Source organism: Aythya marila (assembly GCF_965140915.1).
Source record: "Aythya marila genome assembly, chromosome: 19".
Classification (NCBI taxonomy): Eukaryota; Metazoa; Chordata; class Aves; order Anseriformes; family Anatidae; genus Aythya; species Aythya marila.
In genome coordinates this window covers 3,032,103-3,054,380 of record NC_139060.1, presented here as the reverse complement: position 1 = coordinate 3,054,380, position 22,278 = coordinate 3,032,103, and the positions used below count along the sequence as shown (strand labels likewise).

At 44.3% G+C, this 22,278-nt stretch overlaps 1 protein-coding gene across 1 annotated transcript; it reads left to right on the top strand.

Annotated features, from left to right (window-relative positions):
- The first annotated feature begins 892 nt into the window (after nt 1-892).
- TNFSF8 (TNF superfamily member 8) lies at nt 893-21,014 on the top strand. Its single transcript, XM_082775914.1, has 4 exons — nt 893-1,608; nt 6,985-7,030; nt 14,635-14,706; nt 15,083-21,014. The coding sequence occupies exons 1-4, from the start codon at nt 1,414-1,416 to the stop codon at nt 15,478-15,480; spliced, it is 711 nt and encodes a 236-aa protein (XP_082632040.1). The 5' UTR covers nt 893-1,413; the 3' UTR covers nt 15,481-21,014.
- The last annotated feature ends 1,264 nt before the right edge of the window (nt 21,015-22,278 follow it).

The window sequence follows — 22,278 nt, the reverse complement described above, 5'->3', positions numbered from 1 at the left end:
AGTGATGCTCTGAAAAACACTGTTTGGAAATCTATACAAGCTTTTGTACTGCTGTGCTCTGATGATATTTTTTAAAGCTAAGTATTAATAACAGTAAGGTGCCAGGATGTCTTAATGTCAGGGGTATAAAGCAGAACTAGATTAAAATAGAAAGGTACCACGTCTGGCTTGGGAGTCCCATTAGCCAAAATCAGAGGAACCTGGATAATTACACTCAATAAATAACTTTACCTGCTTTTTCTGTTCTGATATCTTTCCCAAGGCATCTCCTGTTGTGCTCTACAGAAGGCAAGCTGTTGAGATAGATGGACCATTGGTAAGATCCTGTTTGTTCATTCTGATGACCGTATATCACTGAACTGGGAATAGCTAAAATAAATAATAATCCTAGTCATCCTGATCTGTTACACAAGTTATTTGGTTTCCATAGTTATGAATCAAAAGAGGGCATGCATCTAACTGTGAAAATTTTCAGAACACCAAAATGTCTTTTGAGTTGGGCTAGCCAGAAAGCAAGCAGTCATCTCACACAAAAAATGCAGGGTTAGGTATTACTGATGATTCTACGCTGGAAAGCAGTGGCGGTGCTTCCAGTTAGAGAAGTCTCGATTGGGTTTGGTGATAAACTTCATGGCTGGGTGCTAGAACAAGCCTGGAACAAAGATACTTGTTGGCAAGGGATAAACCAGGATAAATTCAGCAGCTGCTGTCAAGGCATGGAAGCAAATACAGACATGCTCTGCAGGCACATCCTGACATCATGCTTTCAGTTACTTTGGTGTGACCACTTTCTGTCTATGCCTTTGCCTAGAATTTGTGTCCTGCATCAGAGACATCTTCCTGACAATTTCTGAGAAATGTTCAAGCATAATCTCACCCACCATCTGCAGACTTCAGAGGCAGGAGCAGCAGCCACCAGACACAAAGCCCAGGTCAATGCAGAGCGCCGGCGATCACAGCGCTGGGACGCTGCGGAGAATCACAAGAGATTACTCTGTGCAACAGGAAGGCAGCGCTCTGGGGTGAGGTACTGTACCGAGCTGTAGCTGCACTGAGTATAAAATGAAACAAAATTTGCATAGCTCTCTGTTTCACAGAAAGCCAGCGGCAGGGAGGGGGGGGACTGATCTTGGTAACTATTCACCTTCTGACATCAGAAACCTCCAATGCAGCATACAAGACGGCTGTCGCGAAATCCCTGATCAAGAACATGAAGCTCCTTCCCCTCTTCACAGCTGCAACCTGCATCACGCCCCCAGGTCCTTCTTTCTTCATACCACAAGTGATGAAGTTTTTTTTCCAGATCACATGAGCCAGGATGAAGGGGGAAAATCCTGCCAGGAACAGAGATGGGCTGCGACCTGAACCTGACCAAGGGGAGATACAGAGCAGTACCCTGAGAGCTATATAAGAATGTGCTCGGCACAAGAGCAAACACTTTTTCAGGTGAAGGACTCTCATGAATCAGCCATGCATGTGAGTGAAGACACCGTTTCAAGGAGGCTTGGAGCCACTAACAAAACATGTTTGTATTTCATCATCGCTACCCTCGCCACATTACTCGTCTTTGCACTAGCCACCATCATGGTCTTAGTCATTCAGAGGACGGTAAGCAATTTCTCACTTAATTCATTGCCTTTTTCTTTGTTCTTTTTTCTTTATTTTCTAATGTAACCTCCCTCTCTCCAAATAATATTCTGTAGCTAGCAGATCAATCTCTGCCATCTGTAATGAGTACACACACAAGATAGGGGACAAAACAAAGAGGGAGAGCAAAGAACCTTCAAAAAAAGAAATCATTGCTCCATGGGCAACATTATTTCTAGCATGCAATTTCTTCTCTATGAATGGAAATGGGAAGCTCATAATCCAAGAGTCAATCCACACTATGTCCAGCCTAGTTAGGAGGAGAAGTGGAACGAAGACATATCAGTGCCTCAGTGTCTGCTGCCTGGCTTATGTATCCCCTGCCACTTCTCTGGAGAGCAACCGCTGTCCAAGATAGTCTGGTCCGGTCTTGCCTGGTCTGGCAGTGTCTGTTAGGGATGGACACAGTACAAGCCATCTGGCTGTGTGACGCTGTGTGGTGCTGTCTGCTAGGATGCCATGAGAGGCAGTGAAGCAGAGCTCCCCTGAACAACCCTGAGCAGTGGATGTGGCAAGGAACCTCGTGATGCCTCAACGTTTTTGTCAGTCTTGCTCTCGGGAGTGATTTTTTAATGCAAAAATAGTTATAGCAAGGATAGCTGAAGGATGTAAGTGAGACAAGGTCTGAGAAAAAGAACTCTTCCCTCTGCCTAATGACATTTCCCCCTTCTTAAAATACAGAGGATCTGGGACTGAATGGGGAATCAGTGAGACAGGTCCATCCAGGACAGAGGTACAGGTTTGTGAATACAAAAGGTGCATTTCTGATCCTACCAGGAATGTTGCTATGAATTTTACCAGAGTATAATATCACGTTAGAAGTTTTATAGTCTTTGAAATCTTAGTGCAAAAATCTAAGTGCTGAAGCATCTCTGCTATGATTCATAGAATGAAAGCACCAGCATGGAGCTGCTGAATGATGCTGGCCATGGAAAACAAAATATGTTCATTCAGCACAATATTTTCTCTTACTAAATTGATCCTGTACAATTTATGTATCTGTGTATGCTCATTACCCAGAAATTAAACCATTAAAGCTTGACTGATACTTCTTTAAGTTGTACCAGCAAGGAGTCATTTACCTGAAATCAGCGTTCTTCCAAAAGAGAAGCAGTTTGGAGACAGTTAGAATGAGACATGGGGATTTTCAAGTGATAAATAGTGGGACATTAAGGGAGATCTTTAAAATAACAGCCTGGGTAATTACAGAATTGCCACAGTTTTCCTATATAATGAGGCTTTCATTTGTACTTATTATGAAAGTAAGCATTAAATTACTTCTCCATCAGGATAAATGCAGTTACACCAGTTGCCAGAGGAACAATATTACTGAAAGAGTCAAGGTTTTCATTTAAAAGAGTAATGACACTACTGCAGCTGCTTCGGAAACAGTGTTAGATTTGGAAACATTATTCATTCCCCCACATTTTCCAACACCCTAAGAAATTTCCTTTACACTTTGTTTTCAAGAAAGGCGGTACAGCACAGTGTCAGACCTGGGAAGTGTCATTTTTTGGAACTACATTCAGAGCTGAAGTCAGTTCAGTTCCCAGCTTTCATCTACAGAAACACTTTGTATTGGCCCATTCACTTACCTACATCTTTTAGAAGTGATTTTTGTTTTTCCTCACAGACAAGAGCAGTTGCTGCATAGTGGACCTTTGCCTACATTTTCCCTCTTAACACTGTTAGAAGGGCCATGAGGCCTCCGTGCTTCTGCCTGCTGCGGTTCACTGCTGCTAGATATATAGATAGATATAGATGGTAGATATAGATAAACACACATACACCTATGTAGATGTCTGCATATATGGAGAGAGAGAAAATCAGTGGAAGAGGTAAGAAAGGAATAGAGAACTGTAATTAGGACACATAAAGCCCAGGACACCTTGGACTGTACTGCAAGGTACGCTGTATTAGACACCTAGGCCATGAGGTGTAGCACTATGAACAGATTCTGGGTGAAGTCTGGGACAGTCCGTCACTGCTCTGCATTTTGTAGGGGCCATATAGTTACCCTCTAAGCAGCATGGGCAAGTCCCCTCAGTGTGGCTCAGGCACCAGCTGACTGCTAGGAGTCAGTGCTGGTCTTTGTGTTTGCTGGTCTCCTCCTCAGGCCACTGGAGTCAATCATGGAATCATTAGGGTTGGAAAAGCCCTCCAAGATCATCTGGTCCAACCATCCCCCTACCACCAATGTCACCCACTAAACCATGTCCCCAAGCACCACGTCCAACCTTTCCTTGAATACCCCCAGGGACGGTGAATCCACCACCTCCCTGGGCAACCCATTCCAACATCTGGCCACTCTTTCTGAGAAGAAATGTCTCCTCATTTCCAACCTGCACCTCCCCTGGTGCAACTTGAGGCCGTTCCCTCTAGTCCTGCCGCTAGTTACACTGCAAACCCCGTTAGCAGTGGGGCTGCAGGAGCCACGTCCCTGCACTGCCTTTGGCTGATTTATGGCTACTTACAGGTCTGTAAGGAGCCTTGCCGAGAGCAGGCCCATCGGAGCCTGCTGGCCCCCTCTGGTGGACAACCCTGACAAAAACGAAGGAAAAAGGAAATTAAAATAGCCCCTGCCAGCAATTTCCCACTCGTTGAACACCAAAGTACGTCTGCTTTGCCCCCCGGCTCAGCCAGCCACGGATAACGAAGGTTTGAAGCCCGGAGATTAATTAATGTCCTCAGCTTCTGTTGCTGGGACCTGCGGGACGCACTCTTGCGAAAGCCCTGGGCCTCATGAAGCTGATCTCAGGCTCATTTCTGGGGCACTGTGTTTTGGGATGCGTTGTCCTGGGCTTTGTAGAGGTGGGCACGCATTTTGGAGACTTCTGGTTAAACAAATACTCAGCTCTGAGCCCGAGTGTTAGAGTGACCCAAGGGAACGGCGTGGAGCTGTGACAGGGGAGGCTCAGGCTGGGTGTTAGGGAGAGGTTCTGCACGCAGTGGTGGTCAGGCACTGGGACAGGCTCCCTAGGGATGTGGGCATGGCACTGAGCTGACAGAGCTCAAGGAGCATTTAGACAATGCTCTCAGACCTAGGGTCTGTTTTTTGGGTGGTCCTGAACGGAGCCAGGGCCTGGATGCAATGGTCCCTGTGGGTCCCTTCCAACTCGGGCCATTCTGTGGTTCAGTGACTACTATAACAGCATCGGTCTGTCTCAGCTTGGGAAACTTTCTTGTAAAGTAATTAAGGGAAGGAAGAAAGACAGGACTTTCACTGGCACCTGATTATCATTTTCTCTAATGAAGCAAGTTCAAATTCTTCTGCTTGCCAAGTCTAAGATCCTTCATCAGCAGCACCCAGATCACTGCAGACAGGGTGAATTCGTTGTACTGAATTGTTCCCGAGCCAGTGCTCTGTTAAACCTCTCTGAGCTCCTAGCATGCGTCCCTGTGCATTCCAAATTACGCTATTACACGCAATGTGCTGGCTGTCACAAGAGAAAACAGCAATGCTAGTAATATTTCAAAGCAAGATCTAAAGTGTTATTTGAATACCTAGTCACTTGCCACTAAAATAAATTGAATTAATATCTCATGTTTTCACCCACTGGGAGACTTCCCAAGTGAGGACACAATATGTTAATTCATTTTAATTCTTTTTCTGTTGCCCTGGCTACAAAGCATGCTGTGTGCCATCAGCCTCATCCTGCATGCTGTCTCTGAGGGAGGGCTGAGAGGCGAGCACCTCACTGATAGTAACATCTCAGTTACTTTACCAACCTCTCTATAGACAGCCATGGCTTTTCTTTCTGATCATATTGAGCGTAATCTTGCTGGGGAGATAGCATCTTTCTCCCTGTCTTACATGGGTGTGGGAAGAGAAAATGAACGACTCAGATATTGTAGGTTCCCAAATCACAAAGCACCTATACAATCTCTATCTGCAGGATGCAATATCTTGCTATTAGACCAAAGGATAATTTCAGCTTGCCTGGAACAGACATTTCTCTACATTTCAGCTGTAGTTGAAAGCACGGTCACTTTAGGCCAAAGTCAAAATTAAATGTATTCTTAAACATCTAAGGCCACAACATTAAGTACCAGAAACAGACACAGCGTGACGTCTCTTACTGTCCAACCATCTTCTTTCTCCTCATGCCACACATTATTCTATTTACACCTAGAAATAAAGTGCTCATATTTTAAGACCCTTGAGATCTCCAGACCACTGTGGATGATGGTGTCTCCTGCCACATGTATAGGCTGCCTTGCTTTTCCCAGGAGATAACAGATGTTCTGCCAAAGCTAGTACCAGATTCCCAACTTTCTAATCCTTGGACATGCTGAATTGGGCCTGGCCAGGTTACACAGCACAATTAGCCCAGGTCATTAGATTTGAGAATAAAAGAGTCAGTTTAGGATAGCCTGGAAGGGAACAGAAACCACTCCCTGATACTGAAATTAGCACTGTGTGTGAGCGAAGGGACATGACACAGAGTTTCAAGTGCTGAGGCACTCACAATTTCTTTCCACAGCTGTCAGGAAAATTTGTTTGCTCCCTGGGGGCACTGATGTACAGTTATGAGCTGTTAGAGCTATAACCTGCATGGAAGTAGGTACACAAGCAGGCACAGGCCCGAGGAATTCATGTTTGGAAAGCAGAGAGGTATGCCAAAACAGAAGCTAGACCACAGAGGAAGCCTACCGCCTTTCACATTTGGAGCATGTTTCCTGAGAAGTTTTCAGGCCATGCTGACAGAGGACAATTCCCCATTCCTTTTTGACCTTTGGGTCAAGAAGCAAGAAGTAGGAGAAAAGGTGAGGCAGGACAACACTGCTGCTCCCAGACCTGTGCTGGGGCTCTGCAGCTTTTATTTTCATCCAGCCAGGCTTCCCAGGGCCAAACACTGGCTCTGAAGGGTGTCCAGTCCCACTCTGTCCTACTCCCCCCAAGCTTTGCAAGCCACAGGGAGAGCTTCAGGGCTTCTGCTTCCAAAACAACCCCAACAAAAGCCACACACATTTCTTACAGCACTGGGAAATTTGCTGTGTCAGAAATGTAGATTTCTACTACTTTCAGGGAAACAAACAAACAAACAAACAAAAAACAGAACAAAACAAAACAAAACAAACAAAAAAAAAAGCTGTGATGAGGAATGACTGAGGATGAATTTTCTAAGTGCAGAGTTGCTGAAGGGCTGTGCTCCACAGCTCTCCCTCACTGGGATGCTGGGGTGCTCTGTAGGAGCCATATGCTGTGTAACTCCCAGCTCTGCAGTGCCTTCCTGGGATGCAGTGGAAACTTTTAATATCGACAAATAGAGTCCCACTTGAACACAGGTGTGCCCTGCTCCCAGAATAACCTCCCCACTCTCATTTCTCTTCCAGGCAGCTGATCCTGCCACAGAGGGCATCACAGAACCCATCCGCAAAGGTAAGACACCTAAATTGACAGCCTGTGCTGTGTTTCATTTGTAATGCAAGTATTGCCCAGGATCGTGAGTAAGGCAATTATGCACATCTCAACATTTCACATAAAGTCACTTCTTGGTGAAAAGCCAAGGCAGTGGAAAAAAAAAAAAAAAAAAAAAAAAAAAAAAAAAAAAAAAGAGAGAGAGAGAGAGAAGAAGAAGAAGAAGAAAAAAACTTTCAAATTACTCGGTACCTCCGGAAACCAGGGCATAGCTGAGGAAATAACAAGCATTTCTGAATCTGCCCTGAGGTGTCTTTGCAAGAAAGCATTTTTGCCAGAGGATGTGAACATCATTCTATTAGGTCTTATTTTAAGGGCTGGCTCTTGCACATGGGGACATAATGTCCCTGGTCCCTGTCCTGGGACAGGGTGTAAACGTGTTAGCACATATTTCAAAACAACAGGAGCTCCTCTTGAACTCCTCTGGTCTGGAGTAGTTACGTGTTTTTTACTGGCTTGCAGGAAAAAGGGAGGAGGGAAGGGGTAGGTCGAGGAGAAGCAAGTGGAAAACAGCACCAAGAGGCAAGGAGCAGGGAATTTAAACAGGCAGAGTACGGACATAGGGAATCCAAAATTGGAGAAACCTTTCAAACTAGCCTAGCAGAGACAGCCTACCAAGATTCTGTTTTCCCTTAGTATAAATCAGAGAAGCACTGTTTATTTAATTTCTATTGCCTTCCTGTTTCTTTGGTCCTTAGCACCAAGTATTTTGACTTGCAAATACGAGTTCCTAGTTAGTCCCAGAAGACATGAGATAGCATCACCTCCCACTCCTCAGATGGGAAAACTGAAGCACAGTGATCATCTAGAGGTGTTGGCACAACAGGAATCTGAAAAATCAAGGTCCAGAAAACCTTCCTTACATAACTATATTTTCTGCACCTCTGTTTTTGTGCACAGGTGACATAATGAAGCATTTGGGCAATATACACTCTAACTAGCAGAATTTTTGAATCCAGGACTGTTCTGTATTGGGCTTTTTCCATACCACACGAAGTTGTCCCTCCATGTCCCACTGCCCTTCCTGAGAACTTTGCATCAACCTCACCATCATTTTTGTGTGTTTTCAAACTCCTGTAAAACAGGAGGGATTTTCTTCTCCCCTCAGTGCTTTTTTTTTCTCTCTGTGTATCTTCTATATATCTCCTTAAGTTTTTCTATGGCTTTCTGGTACTATAGCTTGTACTTGAAGATCCTCAGAAATAAAGCAGGGTCTTAACATGCAGGGCAGATTTGAATAAGGGAGTTTGGGCAGCCCTATCACAGCCTCATTCCAGTGCATCCCCAAAATTGCCCAGAAAGGAGCTTTGCAAACCTAAGTGGTTGCAAAGCCTCAGCCTGGCTGCCCACATCCCCCATGGTGGCAGCAAGTCCCCAGTGCCTGTGGAGCGGTGCAGCCCCAGAGCAGAGCCTCTGCCTCACAAGCCAGCCCAACCTCAGAGAAATCACCAGAACGGCGCTGGTTTTCATGGCTGAGTTTTACCACCGATTAGAAAGAGGTAGTGAAAGCCGTCGGAGAGGTGTCTAGTGATTGACAGAGGAGGAGCCACTGAGCCTCTGTCGTAGGTCAGGGTTATGTAAAAGCAAAACACAAGCAATATTGGCATTCCCAAAGTAGGAAGGAGAGGTCTCACATTGAGAAAAAAAAAAAAAAAAAAAAAAAAAAAAAAGTTGCATTGCAATTTTATTTATTTACTTTCAAATCTCACAATCTGTGCCAATTGTTCTTTCTCCTCATCAACATCTGGCAGGTGCCAGGCAGGAGGAGCATGTTCTTTCCAGGAATTTACAAGACGTGTTTCCTTAGCTAGAAAACATTTTGCCTTTGGGTCAATATCAATTACAGGAATCCTGTTGCTCTAAATTCTGCTGTTAAATCTGCAGTGATGCCATTAGTGTAAGACAAAGGAGGGCATAGCAAAATGCCACAAGGCAGGAAGGGCTGCCGAAAGCTGTCTGCAGTGTGTGCAGGTGCTCGATCAGCCTACACCTCCCCGCCTGTCAGGCTCTATTGCACAGCTCTGATGGGGTAATGGAGCATTAAAGTGTGAGCAAATTACAATGGCCTTTTATTTTTCTCTTAAAATGCATAAAGCAGGGCTAATTGATTAATAGATCCCAGTGGGTAATTTACAGCGGGCCCCTCGGCACGGAGCTCTGTCGTCCGCTGCCAGGCATCGCTTGCTGACTTCTAAGCAGAGAGCCTCGGCAGCTGCTGCAAGTCCCATCCCGCAGCTGCAGAGTAAGACCAGAAGCATAAGAAATGTTGCAGGATGGCAATGGTGGTGAGGCTGGAGTGGCTGTGGATTTAGGTTTGCATTTGTGCCTGCCCCATGGACAGCCCCAGTGTTGATAATGTAATTTGGAGGGTGTTGCACCCCCTGCTTCACAACGGGACTTGGAAGCCCTGAGTTGAAAGGAGGCCGAGAAAGCAAATTGAGCATTGCTGAGTTGCCAGTTGGGTGCTCAGCCTTGCTCCAACCCTGTGTCTGTAGAAATGGGGAGGCTGAAGGGGCCAACTTGTGCAAAGCTTCTCGGAGATGCTAACAGGGGATGCAGGAGTGTGCAGGTGGGAACGTCTGCACCTCACTCGAGCAGAGTGCATTGCACTACGAAGGGACAGTGGTCCAGACATGGCTACTTCCCTGAATTAATTTAGTGATCTCAAGGCAGGAAAAACACTGTGATTTGCATTTAGATTTCCAAGGAGATTGTGTTCTATTATTAGCTATACACCAGTGGGCACTAAAGCAGATCTATAGGAGTTTTGCGTTCCTGACTCAGCTGTCTGTCCTCAATGGATGGGTTTCCAGAAATGTGCAAGCAGTAGCTGAGATGCAACGTCAGCTAATTAAATGTTTGTGTGAAAAACGATAGCAATTTCCTGAAAACCCCTGTGCCATCGTTGCTGAAGCAACAGGGGAAGGCATTAAATTCATCGTGAGGTAAATGTTTGTGAAATGTTGTTTCTGGGGAAATATTTCTCTGCAGAAACTCATCCACATTCATAAATATGGAATCACAGGTTGCCATAAATATTAATACAGGCCAGAAGGGTATGATTGGTAGATTCATTTTGGTGGAAAAAAAAAACAAGGCACAGAGAAATTTATGATCTGCCAGCATCTGGAGATGTTCAGTCCTCATCCTCTCCTCGTTGTCCTCACCAAGCCTCATTTCCCTTGAAATGCTATAAACCTGGACTGGTGGCTTTTCTTTTTATTTGGGACTACAGAGACATGAAACCAAATCCGCTCTCATTCACAAAATAAAAAACCTGCAGATACATAGGTACACGTGCACTGCTCATATGTATAAAGATAATTCAAAGGAAATTCAGCACTCCATTCACAGTTGCAAGGGGAAATAGCTTCCCAAATAGAAAATCTGGTCCCAGGAATTAAAGATAATACAGGTGACATTCACCTATACATTATTTTCTACCCTAGGGTAAATCAGGCTGAAGCTGGTGAAGCAAACAGTCTTTCCAGAACTGTGGTAAAATATCTGAGTGCAGACAGGTTCTTCAGAAATGGACACTTGATGTTTACACCAGTGTTTTTTTTTTGCTTTATCACCTACAATACACGTGCATGTTTGTGCAAATATATGTAAAACTGTATGAGGGTCTGTCTGCTCTCAGAAAGGTCAGGGCAGATGAGCTGTGTTTCTCGGTTCAGAAAATTTTGTCAAGCCTGGGCTTGCAAATGCTAGAAGGAGTGCAGAGGCATGCTCCTTGGCAAGCATCCAGCGGAAACTGCTGCTAGCCTGATTCCAGTTAGCCATAAGAGGGGCTTATTTAGCTAGTAACGAGATGATTAGTATTGCCAAAATGCTGAATGTTAGATCCTCTGCCTCTCCAATATTAAAAATGCAAGTTATAGATGAACATATATATACATATACAAACAGCTCCATGAAATTTTGTGACCCACGCAATACTGGCAAGCAGGTGAAAGCCTTGAAGAGTTTTGGCCTTAAATTCTGTGCAAAAAACCCTGCAGTAGTCAGGTTTGTTGTGATGAGGAGTTCCTAAGATGTTACTCACAAATCCAAAGGAAAGAAAGGGATGCTTCTGAAGGACCAGTGTGGTTGTCCTTGGGCTCCCAAGGACCAAAGACACCCAGTGCATGCACAACAAGCGCAGCCACAGGTGGAGCCCAGGAGAGGACATCACCCAGCTGGCACTTGTCACAGCACCACGCAGCTGGGGCTCTCCACCAGTGCCGGCCAGCAGCTGCTTGCAGAACACTGAAACTGGAAGGGGGGAGGTCAGAGAGAGCTGTGGGGTGTCATAAAGAAATAAAGCACAGCAAGATCTGCTGCCTCCAGCACTCTGACAGAAACAGATGAAGTCACCTTGCCTAATTTTGTCAGCATTTAAATTGGTAGAGTATAAGAAAGGATTGAAAGCTGTTTCTTGCCTTCTTTACCTTTAAGGATATTTTTCTTATTTAATTTATCCTTAAGATAAGATAGGTTTTTGATCTGTTTGTCTGTCCTCACTCAGCTCCCAGCCAGCCCTAATGCTGTATGCCCTGCAGAGGAACCTCACCGTAACACATGGGTGGTTGGTACTAGGAGGAGCCTCAAAAACAAACAAACAAAACATCTAAGGGGCTTTTCCTTCCTGGGTAGCAATGCTTTGATCTGCCATGCCGCTTTTGGCTCTTGGTATCACTGCCCTGTGCCTCTGCTCCTGTTATACCCATCTCACAGGTGGGGAAACTGAGGCAGCAAGTGGTGAGGAATGTTCCCCAGGTGGAGCCACATCTCCTCAGACCTGGCTCAGACACAACCATGTGTCCTGCAGCCTCAGGTTCCTCCTGGCAGGCAGACACAGCCTCTATAGGTCCTGCTGTTTCAATGCAAGGCTCTTTCCATTTTGCAGGTGGAAATCGTGGAGGTGGCAGTGATGCTGCAGCTCCACTGAGCCGTTTCACAGCCCCTTTGGCTCGGCGGGGAAAAGCTTCGTAATGCACACAAAAATTGCTTGGTCCTTTCCTTCAGGGCTGCCCCCCTCTGGATGCTTATCCTGTGGTAAAAGGGGTCAGGAAGACAAAAGTGCATTGTCTCCTAAGGGCTTCCTTAGGGCAAAATAACCTAAATGGCTTCCTGCTATGAGTCCTTCCTTATAGGCAGGTTTCTTTCAAGCAACCTGATCTGCAGCGTCCATGCATCACAGCGGACATGAAACCAGTGTGAGCTCCTTGGTACTTAGGCCCAGTTGTGGCTTTGCTATTCCTCCTTCTCACAGTGTTTTTAAACTGATATAATCCAATTGACTTCTGTGGGATTACTTCTGATTTACACTGCTACTAGAGAAAAGCCAATTAGGCGATGTGATTGAACATATCCATTGATCAGTCCTGAAGCTCTAGTAATTTCAGTCTTTGCCGGCTTGTGCTGAAATGTTTCAGATAAAAGAAGTAACTTGAGAAATAAAACTAGAAAAAGGTTACAAGCTGTCTCAGCAGAGCGAGGGCAGGAAATGTCTCTATACGTTTTTTTCCATAACTTGCCTTCTCAGAAACACAGCTGATGTCACCAAACAAATGGCTTAAACACACATGTACAAAACTTGCTGACATCAATGGGTGTAAGTACAGCTTTGAAAGTGCAAGCACAGCCATATGAGTGAGGGGTAGGTTTTGAGTGATGCCATGAAAATCCTGAGATAGCTCAGGGCTGATGGGGCTCCTGGCAACATCAAGGTGCTTGCGTGCGGGTACAACACTTCTGCTTGCCTAGCAGAAGTTGTGGGGCTGCAGCTTCCAAGGTCTGCTTGAGCAGCAGGGGATTTTCTGCTCTGTAGGGTAAAGCCCCGAAATGGCACCGAGTTTCTCTAAAACTACTCTTCTTTCCTGAAGGACATCAGTAACGCAAGTGGGCTGAGGATGCTGGCTGTGCATTGCCAAAGACTCTTGCTACCACTGTATCAGCATTAGCCTGAAATAAGGGTCAGAAGAGTTTTCTTATATTCACCATCTCCTTATTTCTGTACACTCATTAAAACTCTGTGTTGATATGACTAACATCAGAAAAGCAGGCTTTGGTTTTTCTCTGGGGATTTCCAGCACAGAAAAGGGACTTTGATACACAATTTACTCATTCTTGGAGAGCAGGGAACACCTGCTCCCCTCAAAAGTGTTTCAGCTAATGGAGTCAGAGAGAGATTACAGTTCTTTCAAGACATACATAGCCTCCTCCAACAGTACGAGTGCAAAGGGGGCACTGTTACAAACCAGTGAGACCTGTGTATGGGACTCGCTTTTCCCGCATTTATCTATCCTCCTGACCAAGCATCTCTGAAAAATCAGGCTAAGCAGACACTGTAAGGGTCTGGAGATTGAAGTGCTTTCTTGTACCTTTAGTTTCAGGAATTCTGTGGAAGTTAAGATTCTTGACTTACTCTGTATTTAGTAAACTTCTATACTTTTCATGTAAGGAATGAGATATATGTCATCTGATGTCTTGGATATCTAATTTTGCGTATTAACTGGTACCTCAGGGACCCTTCTGGGTGGATGACTCATACTGATTTTGTAAATGAAGTCACAGGAAAATAGAGATGATTTGTGTTCCCTGGGACAGGGTTGTATAATTTGGTTGGGCTTTCCTGAAATTTCTTCATATTGCATTCCTTGTATTCAGCTGTGGAATAAAACACAGGGAATTCCCAATCTCCCATCTGAGCTGCTCTTTCCCCAGCATCAGCAGGGCCAGGAGATGTAAATAAGGAGAGGTCAGTGCAATGAGGAACAACCACCAACCTGCCTGGTTGCCCCATGGGGGATACACTCTTTTCCTGAATGTACATCTCATTTGTGAATCCACAGGCATGCGGGCTACACAGAGCTGTGCTAACTCTGCTCTTTATAATCGCAGAATAAAAGAGGAATAATCAGTGCCATGCATTCAGCGCTCAGTAAGGAGGAGAGGCTTAGGAAAAGTAGATGAGGAAGTGAAAGGTGGCTGAAAGGGAGGTGAAATGGGAAAGGAAGCAGCAGGGGGGGAAGGGGATAGGGGCAGGGAGGAGCTGGGAGGCAGGAGGTGAGATGCAGGAGACGGGATGCAGGAGCTGGTATATAGGAGCTGGGATGCAGGAGCTGGGATGCAGGGCCAGGATGTGGTGCAGGGCTGTGGTGTTGGGATGTGGCACCGGGTTGCAGGATCTGGGCTGCAGGGCCGGGCTGTGGCACCGGGCTGCGGTGCCGGCGCCCCGGAGCCGCCGGCAGTGCCGGGCGCGGCCGCGGGAGGGAGCCGGCCCCGCGCATCCAGCCCCGGCCCGCGGGGAGCCCGCGTTTGGGAGCGAGAACTGCGTCCTACAGGCACTGTAGGGTGTTAAGGGTTTACCGAGGGAGCTGCGGCGCTATGGCAGCCCCGTGCAGGTTAGGTGTTACCAGCCAAGGTGCAGGAACCAGCTCCCAAGCACGCACGCCTCTGGCTGCTGCTGTGCGGTTTGTCCATAGCCCGGGTGCAACAGGAGAGGTGCCGAACACTGACAGTATGTCTTACAGTACAAAGAAATCAGGATTGGTCACCTAACGTGTTGTTTCCTTCAGGGAACACCTCCGAAGACTTTTTAAGAATTCTACAGAATGTCCCGACCAAGGGAGCTGCTGCGTACATGAGAGGTCAGTGAGGTGCCCTGTCTGATCCCATTAATATTTTCTCTAACTTCAAAAGGCATAATAGATGCCTTCCCCACACAGACACACAAATATGCATCTCCACTTCCCTTAAATATTGCAGAAGGCCATTTTAAACCACGTCTCCCTGTCTCGGCTTTCCCAAAGGGCTGCACAGTCCGTACGACTTTTCAGCACCCCACTTCCATCTGTGAGCTCACAGCCACCGGGCCGGGGCTCTCTCTGTGAGTTTTCTATGGGACAACCTCAGAGCAGGTGTCTCCATTTACTAGAAAATACCTTGCTGCATGTCCCATACATTTGAATTTAGCTCAGTGAAGTTTGTCAGCTCGTTTTACAATTTCCTTGCTTTTCTTTCTAGTGTCAAGTCCAGTAAATGGTTCAAAACTGAGCTTGGTTGGGAAGGGCATATGTGAAGACATCCAGTGCAAGAGCGAAGAGCTGGTGATACGGCAACAAGGCCTCTACTTGATCTACTGCCACCTGAACTTTCATTTTGCCAACTGTTCAAACAGCCCCACGGACCTCAAGATAGAGTTCCTTGTAAACGGCAAAGTCAACCGGCAAACATTATCCACATGGTGCGCATCAGACACGTGCCAAGAAAAGACTTTTAAGACCTTGTTCCAGTTCCATTTGACGTACCTGAACGTGGAGGACCGGATATCAGTAACACTTAATCATCCTAAATTCTTGAATGAAATTTCCCTTCCCAATGATAATGTTCTTGGGGTCTTGAGGTACAGTGATGAAATGTGAGAAGTCCTCTGACTTCCCACTGCTGCCCAGACTTTCTCTGTCTTTCTCTGAATGACAGCAGCCTGCTTTTACTAGGCTACACCTTGTTTCATGTTTCCTATCTTACCTTATTGCTAGGGTAAACAAGGAACTTTGTGTCCCAGAATGAAATCTAAAGCTACAAGACCCACACCTGGCAGATGTAGGGTTGCTCTGCTTTGGCTCAGGGTAGGACTGGTGTTGGACTATCCAGCACACAACCCACAGACGTGCCAGTGGTTCCTCAAAACAATGCTGTGCAAATAGAGGCCAAAATGCAACCACATTATGGGAAGAGTACACAATATCAAGGCTTTTTGGCTAATGCACTGCTGGCAAGGTGCCTGTGCTCAGGAGATGGAGAAATCCTTTTGTCTAAATTTTATGGTCTAGTCATTGGCAAGGTCATTAAAAAAAATTAACTAACAGTCAAAGCTTGTAATTAAGGCTTTTTTTTTTTTTTTTTTTTTTTTTTTTCAACTAGAGCATGCAACCACAACTCTGGAGCAGGTTTATGGATAGAACATAGAGAGTAAAGATGAGGAAATTACTGACTCCTAGGCTGGTAGCTAAAACTCTGGGACAGGATGTAGGAGACCTGGGACTCACCAGACATTTCCAGGCTGCATTCTGCTATGGACTTTATGCAATTTAGTTCCAAGTGTCTTCCTTTTCACTATTTATCCATTTTTTCTATTTAATATTAAGCTCTTTGGAGCAGAGACTTCGTATATGCACAATGCTTAGCCTCTGTTTTCACCCAGGGCTTTTAGACTTTTCCATAAAGAATATTAAAATAACAATCTTGTGCCACATAACAAAGTTTGTTATGATATATTTTCCTCAAATCCTGTTCTGCTTGTTTGGCAGTTTCCTAAGTGACACGACGGCATGCCAGTGTGCAAACACACCCAAAGACCTGCACTCCTGGAAAATCCAAGATTTAGATCTGAGGTTCAGACTTCCCCAAAGATGATTTCAGACAGTCCAGTGGACATAGGTCATTTGATATTCTTTGAGTTAAAAGTTTAGATAATTAAGTATACTTAAAATAATCTCAGGCCCTCTTATTCTGTGAATTTCAGTAACACAGACTTTTACTTTCTATGTAATTCTTAAAGTGAGGGGAGGGATTGAAAAGTTACAAAGGGCTCATGCTTTCCTTTTTCTCTTCATCACCGAGGTTCTACTAAAGCCTGTTTTATTTGGAACTCAGCCCTGGGTACCTGTGCATTCTTCCTTATACATAATTAAGCTGGGTGAACAGTTTTCACCAAACCTTTTAGTCATGAGTTTGGTTAAAAAATCAGTTTCTGGCATCAGAAACCCAGGAAGTCTTTTATTATTCAGGCTTATCTGATGAACGGTTTGTGTGAGCACACTCAAATTACTCCTCATGGAACTAATTTCCTACTTGTGTTATTTCACTGGAAACTCCTGGTACATACTTGAGGTTTCAATCCATTGACCAGGTGATTTCAAAATACACAAAAACCTTTCAGAGGATCACGAACAGTCAAGCTCATTCACTGTTAGGGATACCTGCTTTCTGCTTTGACAGATACTGATGAAAGCAAAAATTCCTTTGTTATCTATAGCTGGGGGAAAGAAAAAAGAAGAAAGAAAAAAAAAAAGAAAAAAAAAAAGAAAACTAAATTCATATTTTCTTTTTCTCTTTCCCCCTTAAAGAAAGGAAAATTATTTTTATAAGAATTCCCTTGCCTTGCCTATGACATTGTAACCTCCACTCGGATCACATTACCTGCCTGGCGCCTGTAAATCTATCCCATCTTGGAACAGGGTTTTTAACCTCTGTCTGCCTCCACCTCGATACACACCACTAATACTCAGAGAAGTTTAAGATAGTCTGGCAGTTAGGAATCATAGCTCCTGAATATCGAAAAGGCAGCTAATGAATGAAAATATGCATTTACTCCCTCCACTACTGCCTTTCCCTGAAGGCTTTGAATTGAAGGAGAAAGCCCATTATTTAAAAAAAAAAAAAAAAAAAAAAAGCAAGCAGCTCTCTGCATAGGATGATTTTATTCTATTATTTTGCCAGATGGAGAAAATCCTGACAAAGCAGTGCTAAGCTTCTCAGCCCCAGGCTTTTTAATACCGCAGGATAAAGCAATCTGGCCTCTACTTCATTGCCTCTGAGAAATAAGAATAAATTAGAGCCATAAAGAGGGCCCATTAATAGCGTGCAATTTTGCCATCAGTTATAAAAATGTTAAATAGCTTTCACTGAAACAGGGCCGCGAGCCAAGCAGCACAGACTCCTTACTTTCTGGCAGACTCCACGTCACTTCACTCTTTCATCACTTTCCTTCTTTTATTTCCTAGTTCTTTGAGGCAGATTATTTTTGACAACAATACTTTAAAAAAAAAAAAATAATCCAAGCGGATCCTACACACCACCACGTCTTTTCAGCAACAGCAATGCTTTGGGGAAGAACTTGTTCCCGTGGTGTCAGCTTCCCTGCTGGCAGCAGAGCCGTTTTGTTTCTGGGGTCCTCACCCAGACCTGCCCTTCCCCAAGTGCTGGAGCTCCCAAGCAGCAGCAGAACCTGCTCTGGTGCCCCACCACAGCCCTCAGTCCATGGCAAAGGGCAACTGCTGAAGGCACTGAAGTGACGGAGAAATTTTGAAAATTCCTCTCCTGGTCCTCAGATGTGGCAAACCTGTGGCTTTCTGTGCATATGCTCTATTGCTAACCTGACCAGAAACAGGAAACTGCAGCAATCTCACAAGGAAGTCTACTCTGATGAGGTTTCTTGGCCCTTCTCAGACACTGAAGAAATTGCACTCTTAAACCGTGTTCTGCTTGAGGAAGAAGCATCTACAGGAGTTAATACATGCTGTTATTTGTAATCCTGGTTAATAGAAAAAGTGTGTATTACTGGTTTAATTCTGGCCATTGTTAATTGCTGTAGGAAACGTTTGTAGGAACTTAAATGAAGTCAAGTCAATGCAATACACTTCCATCCAAGCTCACCCGGGGGCAGCAAATCAAAATCAAATCAAGCTTAATATAAGAGATTACAGAGTTGGATCCAAACTTCCCCAAAGCTGCAGAGGCTTTTAATTCAGGCTTGTAATTACACTGCACAGGGCTCATTGACACCTCCTGTGAAACTGGCCTGAACCCAAACTCCTCAAAGTGCAGATCCGAAAATGAGGTCACGGCTTATCTGACACACATGCACTAGTTAGGCTGAACAAGTGCTGATGGATGGAGTTGGAGTTTTGCATTCACTTCACTTCTGGTTTTGTTTTATTTTATGTTTTAACACACTTCCCACAGGGAGGAATTCTTAGTCACTTAGAGAGAAATTCCTTACTGTGCCATGGGCCAGACAAGGGGCTGTGTATTACCCAAAAATGAACAGTCCTGTTTGAAAAACCTCACCTGGATCAGTGCCGCACTGGCCTTCTGCCAACTAACTGCCTGACTCCGCATGCCTCTTACGTACCCAAATTCCTTTGGAGAGCAAACAACATTCTGCAGAAGCCTCAGCCACTAGCTCATGCTCTTAATATGTTTTTCTTCTGAATGTTATTCTTCATAATTCAGTATTAGATATGAAAAGCACAAGCAGGTCTATGTTTTTTTAAGTACCCTATCATGCAATTAAAGTAAGAAAGGGACTAACCAGCACAAATACCCAACCAAAAAGCAAAATAAATAAGAAGCCTTTGATCTTGGGGACCTCTAACTGCGTCTGCTGGCAGGTCTTTCCAAAGTGGAAGTGATACAATGGGTGTTCAGTATGAAGAATAAGGGAAAGCAAAGGCATCCTCCGTAGGAGGAACAACTGTAACGACGCAAATTCTTACAAGCAACACTTGCGACAGCAGGAGTTGCACTGAGTGACCTTCAAAACCTCTTCCAGCTACAGCTTTTTATGGTTGTAATAGGCTCAACTGCAAGAAAACATGATGGGCTGTGAGGATATGGAGTCTTGGAAAAATGTTTGGGGGAGCTCAGGTTTAGGACCCCCTGATTTCTGTTTTCAGAAGTGGTCCCATGAGCTTAAAGATTTGGAGTTGAAAAGGGCAGAGACCAAAGAAGCCTGGCACAGCGCATTCCAAAATTCAGATGCCTTAAGGAGAGTGAAGCTCCAGAGCTCCCAGCATGCAGGCTCTGCTGTGAGACCTTTGCATCACAGCCAGAGCCTTCAGCCCCTCCGCACTCACCATCACCTCTGGGCTGCTTGTACGCAGCAACCACCCTCCTCTGCTGCAAGACAAGGATGTCGTAGACCATGAGTAAGATCAGTTTTTCCTCAGATGCCATATCCTGCAGATATTGGCACACCATTTCCCTTCAGCCATGTCCACACCATCTAAATTTAGGATCCCTGTTTCCCTGTATAGCTGTCTTGAAGCAAGAACGTCCAGGCGGTGAGTCAGAGTACCCAAATTAGCTGCCTATTTTACACACTGTCAGCTGGTGACTGAATCTTTACTCAGTCCACCAAGCCCTGGCTCTCAACAGCTCCATTCAAGATGAGATGATAAACGATCATTTAATCTGTGGCCTGATAATTTATGGCACTTTCTACAGCTCTGAGCAGAGCACTACCTGTGCTGTGAGGCTGGGTGAGATTCCTGGAAAGCCCGCGGCTCTCCTGCAGAGCATGTTTGTAAGATAAAATGCCAGTGCCAACTGCGTAAGTTGTTAGATGTATGAGTGCAAAAAAGAATAAGTCTCTCCCACTTAGGCCATTTCACTACCACTAGTGCATGTTGCTTGGACTTGTCCAGAACTGATGGGGGGAGCAACATTTTGGAATTAGGCACCAATTAAGTATTTAAGTTTTGAAGGGAGTATTTGTTCACCTAAAACTGTTTATTAAGTGGTGTTTTGTTTTTTTTTTTTTCAAACCTGCTGAAGGCACTGAAGTGACGGAGAAATTTTGAAAATTCCTCCTTTCCTTGTTTTTCTGTTATTCTGCTTCTTCCTCTTTTTGATTCTATTTTTCATTCTCATAAAAATGGATGGGAAAAAAAAATAGAATGTAAAGGAGGAAAAAGGAAGGAAACCACCGAAACATGAAGAGCTGGGAAAAAAACTGATTGAACAGTTAAATGAGGTCTATTGATACTCTAACTTTGAGGATGTGAGTGTGTGTTGGCATATGCAACAGTTTAAAAATAGGTATTTCTAAAGCTTACGCTTAAGAGGAATAATAAGTTTAATGCTTAAAAATGAGAATATGCAGTTTTTTAATACTTTATATGAATGTAAATTCCAGGGGCTTCAAGGAGTTCCTCAAGCTTGACAGTGGTAGAAGAGTAGAACTTCTGCCTTTGGCAAGCAGATTGTGTGCAGAATATCAGAGCCTTTATATTTAAAGGGTATTTTTTCATGTATAAACCTGACTGTGTTGTGAGACAGTGCATCGGGAGCTTTAGCAATAGACACATGAAATGTCAAAATAATTGTATCATGTAAAATGACGTAAGTTTTTTCTTTTGATGTTGTTAATTATTCCAGTTAAAATATTGAGTTGGGGATGGGGAGGGAGTGTTTTCCTGAATAAACACGTCTGATTCATATTGCAGTGCAGCATGTCTTTAATCAAACACATCTGGGTGGAAAACGCCTGAACACAGTGTCTGGGTGATACGATGGGAATCTGAGAGGCGGATCTGGCCCCCGAAAACATAACAGAAGCTGCGAGCCTGCAGTGAGTTCGCAAAGGCAGAGAAATTTGCACAAAGTGAGCAGGATCCTTCAATGCTCTGCGAATTTTTGCTTTTCTCTGCTGACAACAAAATGTCTGTATGAAGACTGACTGGCTTAAACATTTATTTGGGTGCTAATTAAAGGTTTGGAATCCAGCCCTGGAAAGCTCTCAGTACTTGTGCTGTGGCTCAGGGGAGCACTGCAGGGTACACTTCCCTACAAGCAGGTGGCTCTGAAACCACACAGCCACTTAAATCCCTGAGTGTTTTTAAACAGGAGAGACACAGTGCAAGAGTTCAGGTGCTTTTGTATGAGAAGCTTGAGCAATTTCGGACCATGGCATTACAGGAACAATTCACTACTGTGTATTTTTCTGGTGCCAATATTTGTGAAGAGTCACTTGAGCTTTTCCTTGGACTTTGATCCTTCATTGCCATGTAATTTTTATATATATATATATGTTTTTTTGAGCTCAAAATAATTTCAGTTCAACTTTAAGGTTGTAAAACTCACTAAGCACCAAGGACTTTGGTGTGCGTTTTGTTTAGGTATTACGTAAAGTCACTCAAAGGATAACAGGAACTGAAGAGTCAAAGATCAAAAAAATTATTAAGCTGATTTTTTAAAACTTTAAATTAAACTATTATTGAAAATTAAAACAACCATAAATTTGCATAAGAAAACGAAATAGGCATGAATCAACCTGCAAGTTCTCTTACTGTAAATTCTGTGCAGATCAAACAAAGGCACTCACTTGTAAAAGATAAAGAAACTGGAAAATAGCTTTATAAATAATCAATACCACAAGGGACACACCATGTACAATTCAAAAGGTGATTTTTTTTTTTTTGTTCTATTGAGGTCTGAGATTTACCAATGGCAGGACTTCAATGAAAGAAAAATATGAATTATTAAGGCAGACTCACCAAGATGTTATTAATTTTCAAGGACAGGCTTCACTAGCAGCAACTATCAGAGACTGCCAGCTGAAACCTAACCCCCCCCCATTGAACCCCCATTAACAGGTGAAGGATGAGATGGTGCCTGTGCCCTGGCACCATCCTGTCCCCACAGATTGCCCGCAG

Excerpts from the sequence above, each read along its gene's own strand:
- TNFSF8 (XM_082775914.1), top strand. The coding sequence starts at position 1,414 with ATGTGCTCGGCACAAGAGCAAACACTTTTTCAGGTGAAGGACTCTCAT. Across the intron at positions 1,609-6,984 it reads TCTTAGTCATTCAGAGGACG|GCAGCTGATCCTGCCACAGA; the intron begins GTAAGCAATTTC and ends TTTCTCTTCCAG. Across the intron at positions 14,707-15,082 it reads AGCTGCTGCGTACATGAGAG|TGTCAAGTCCAGTAAATGGT; the intron begins GTCAGTGAGGTG and ends TTTTCTTTCTAG.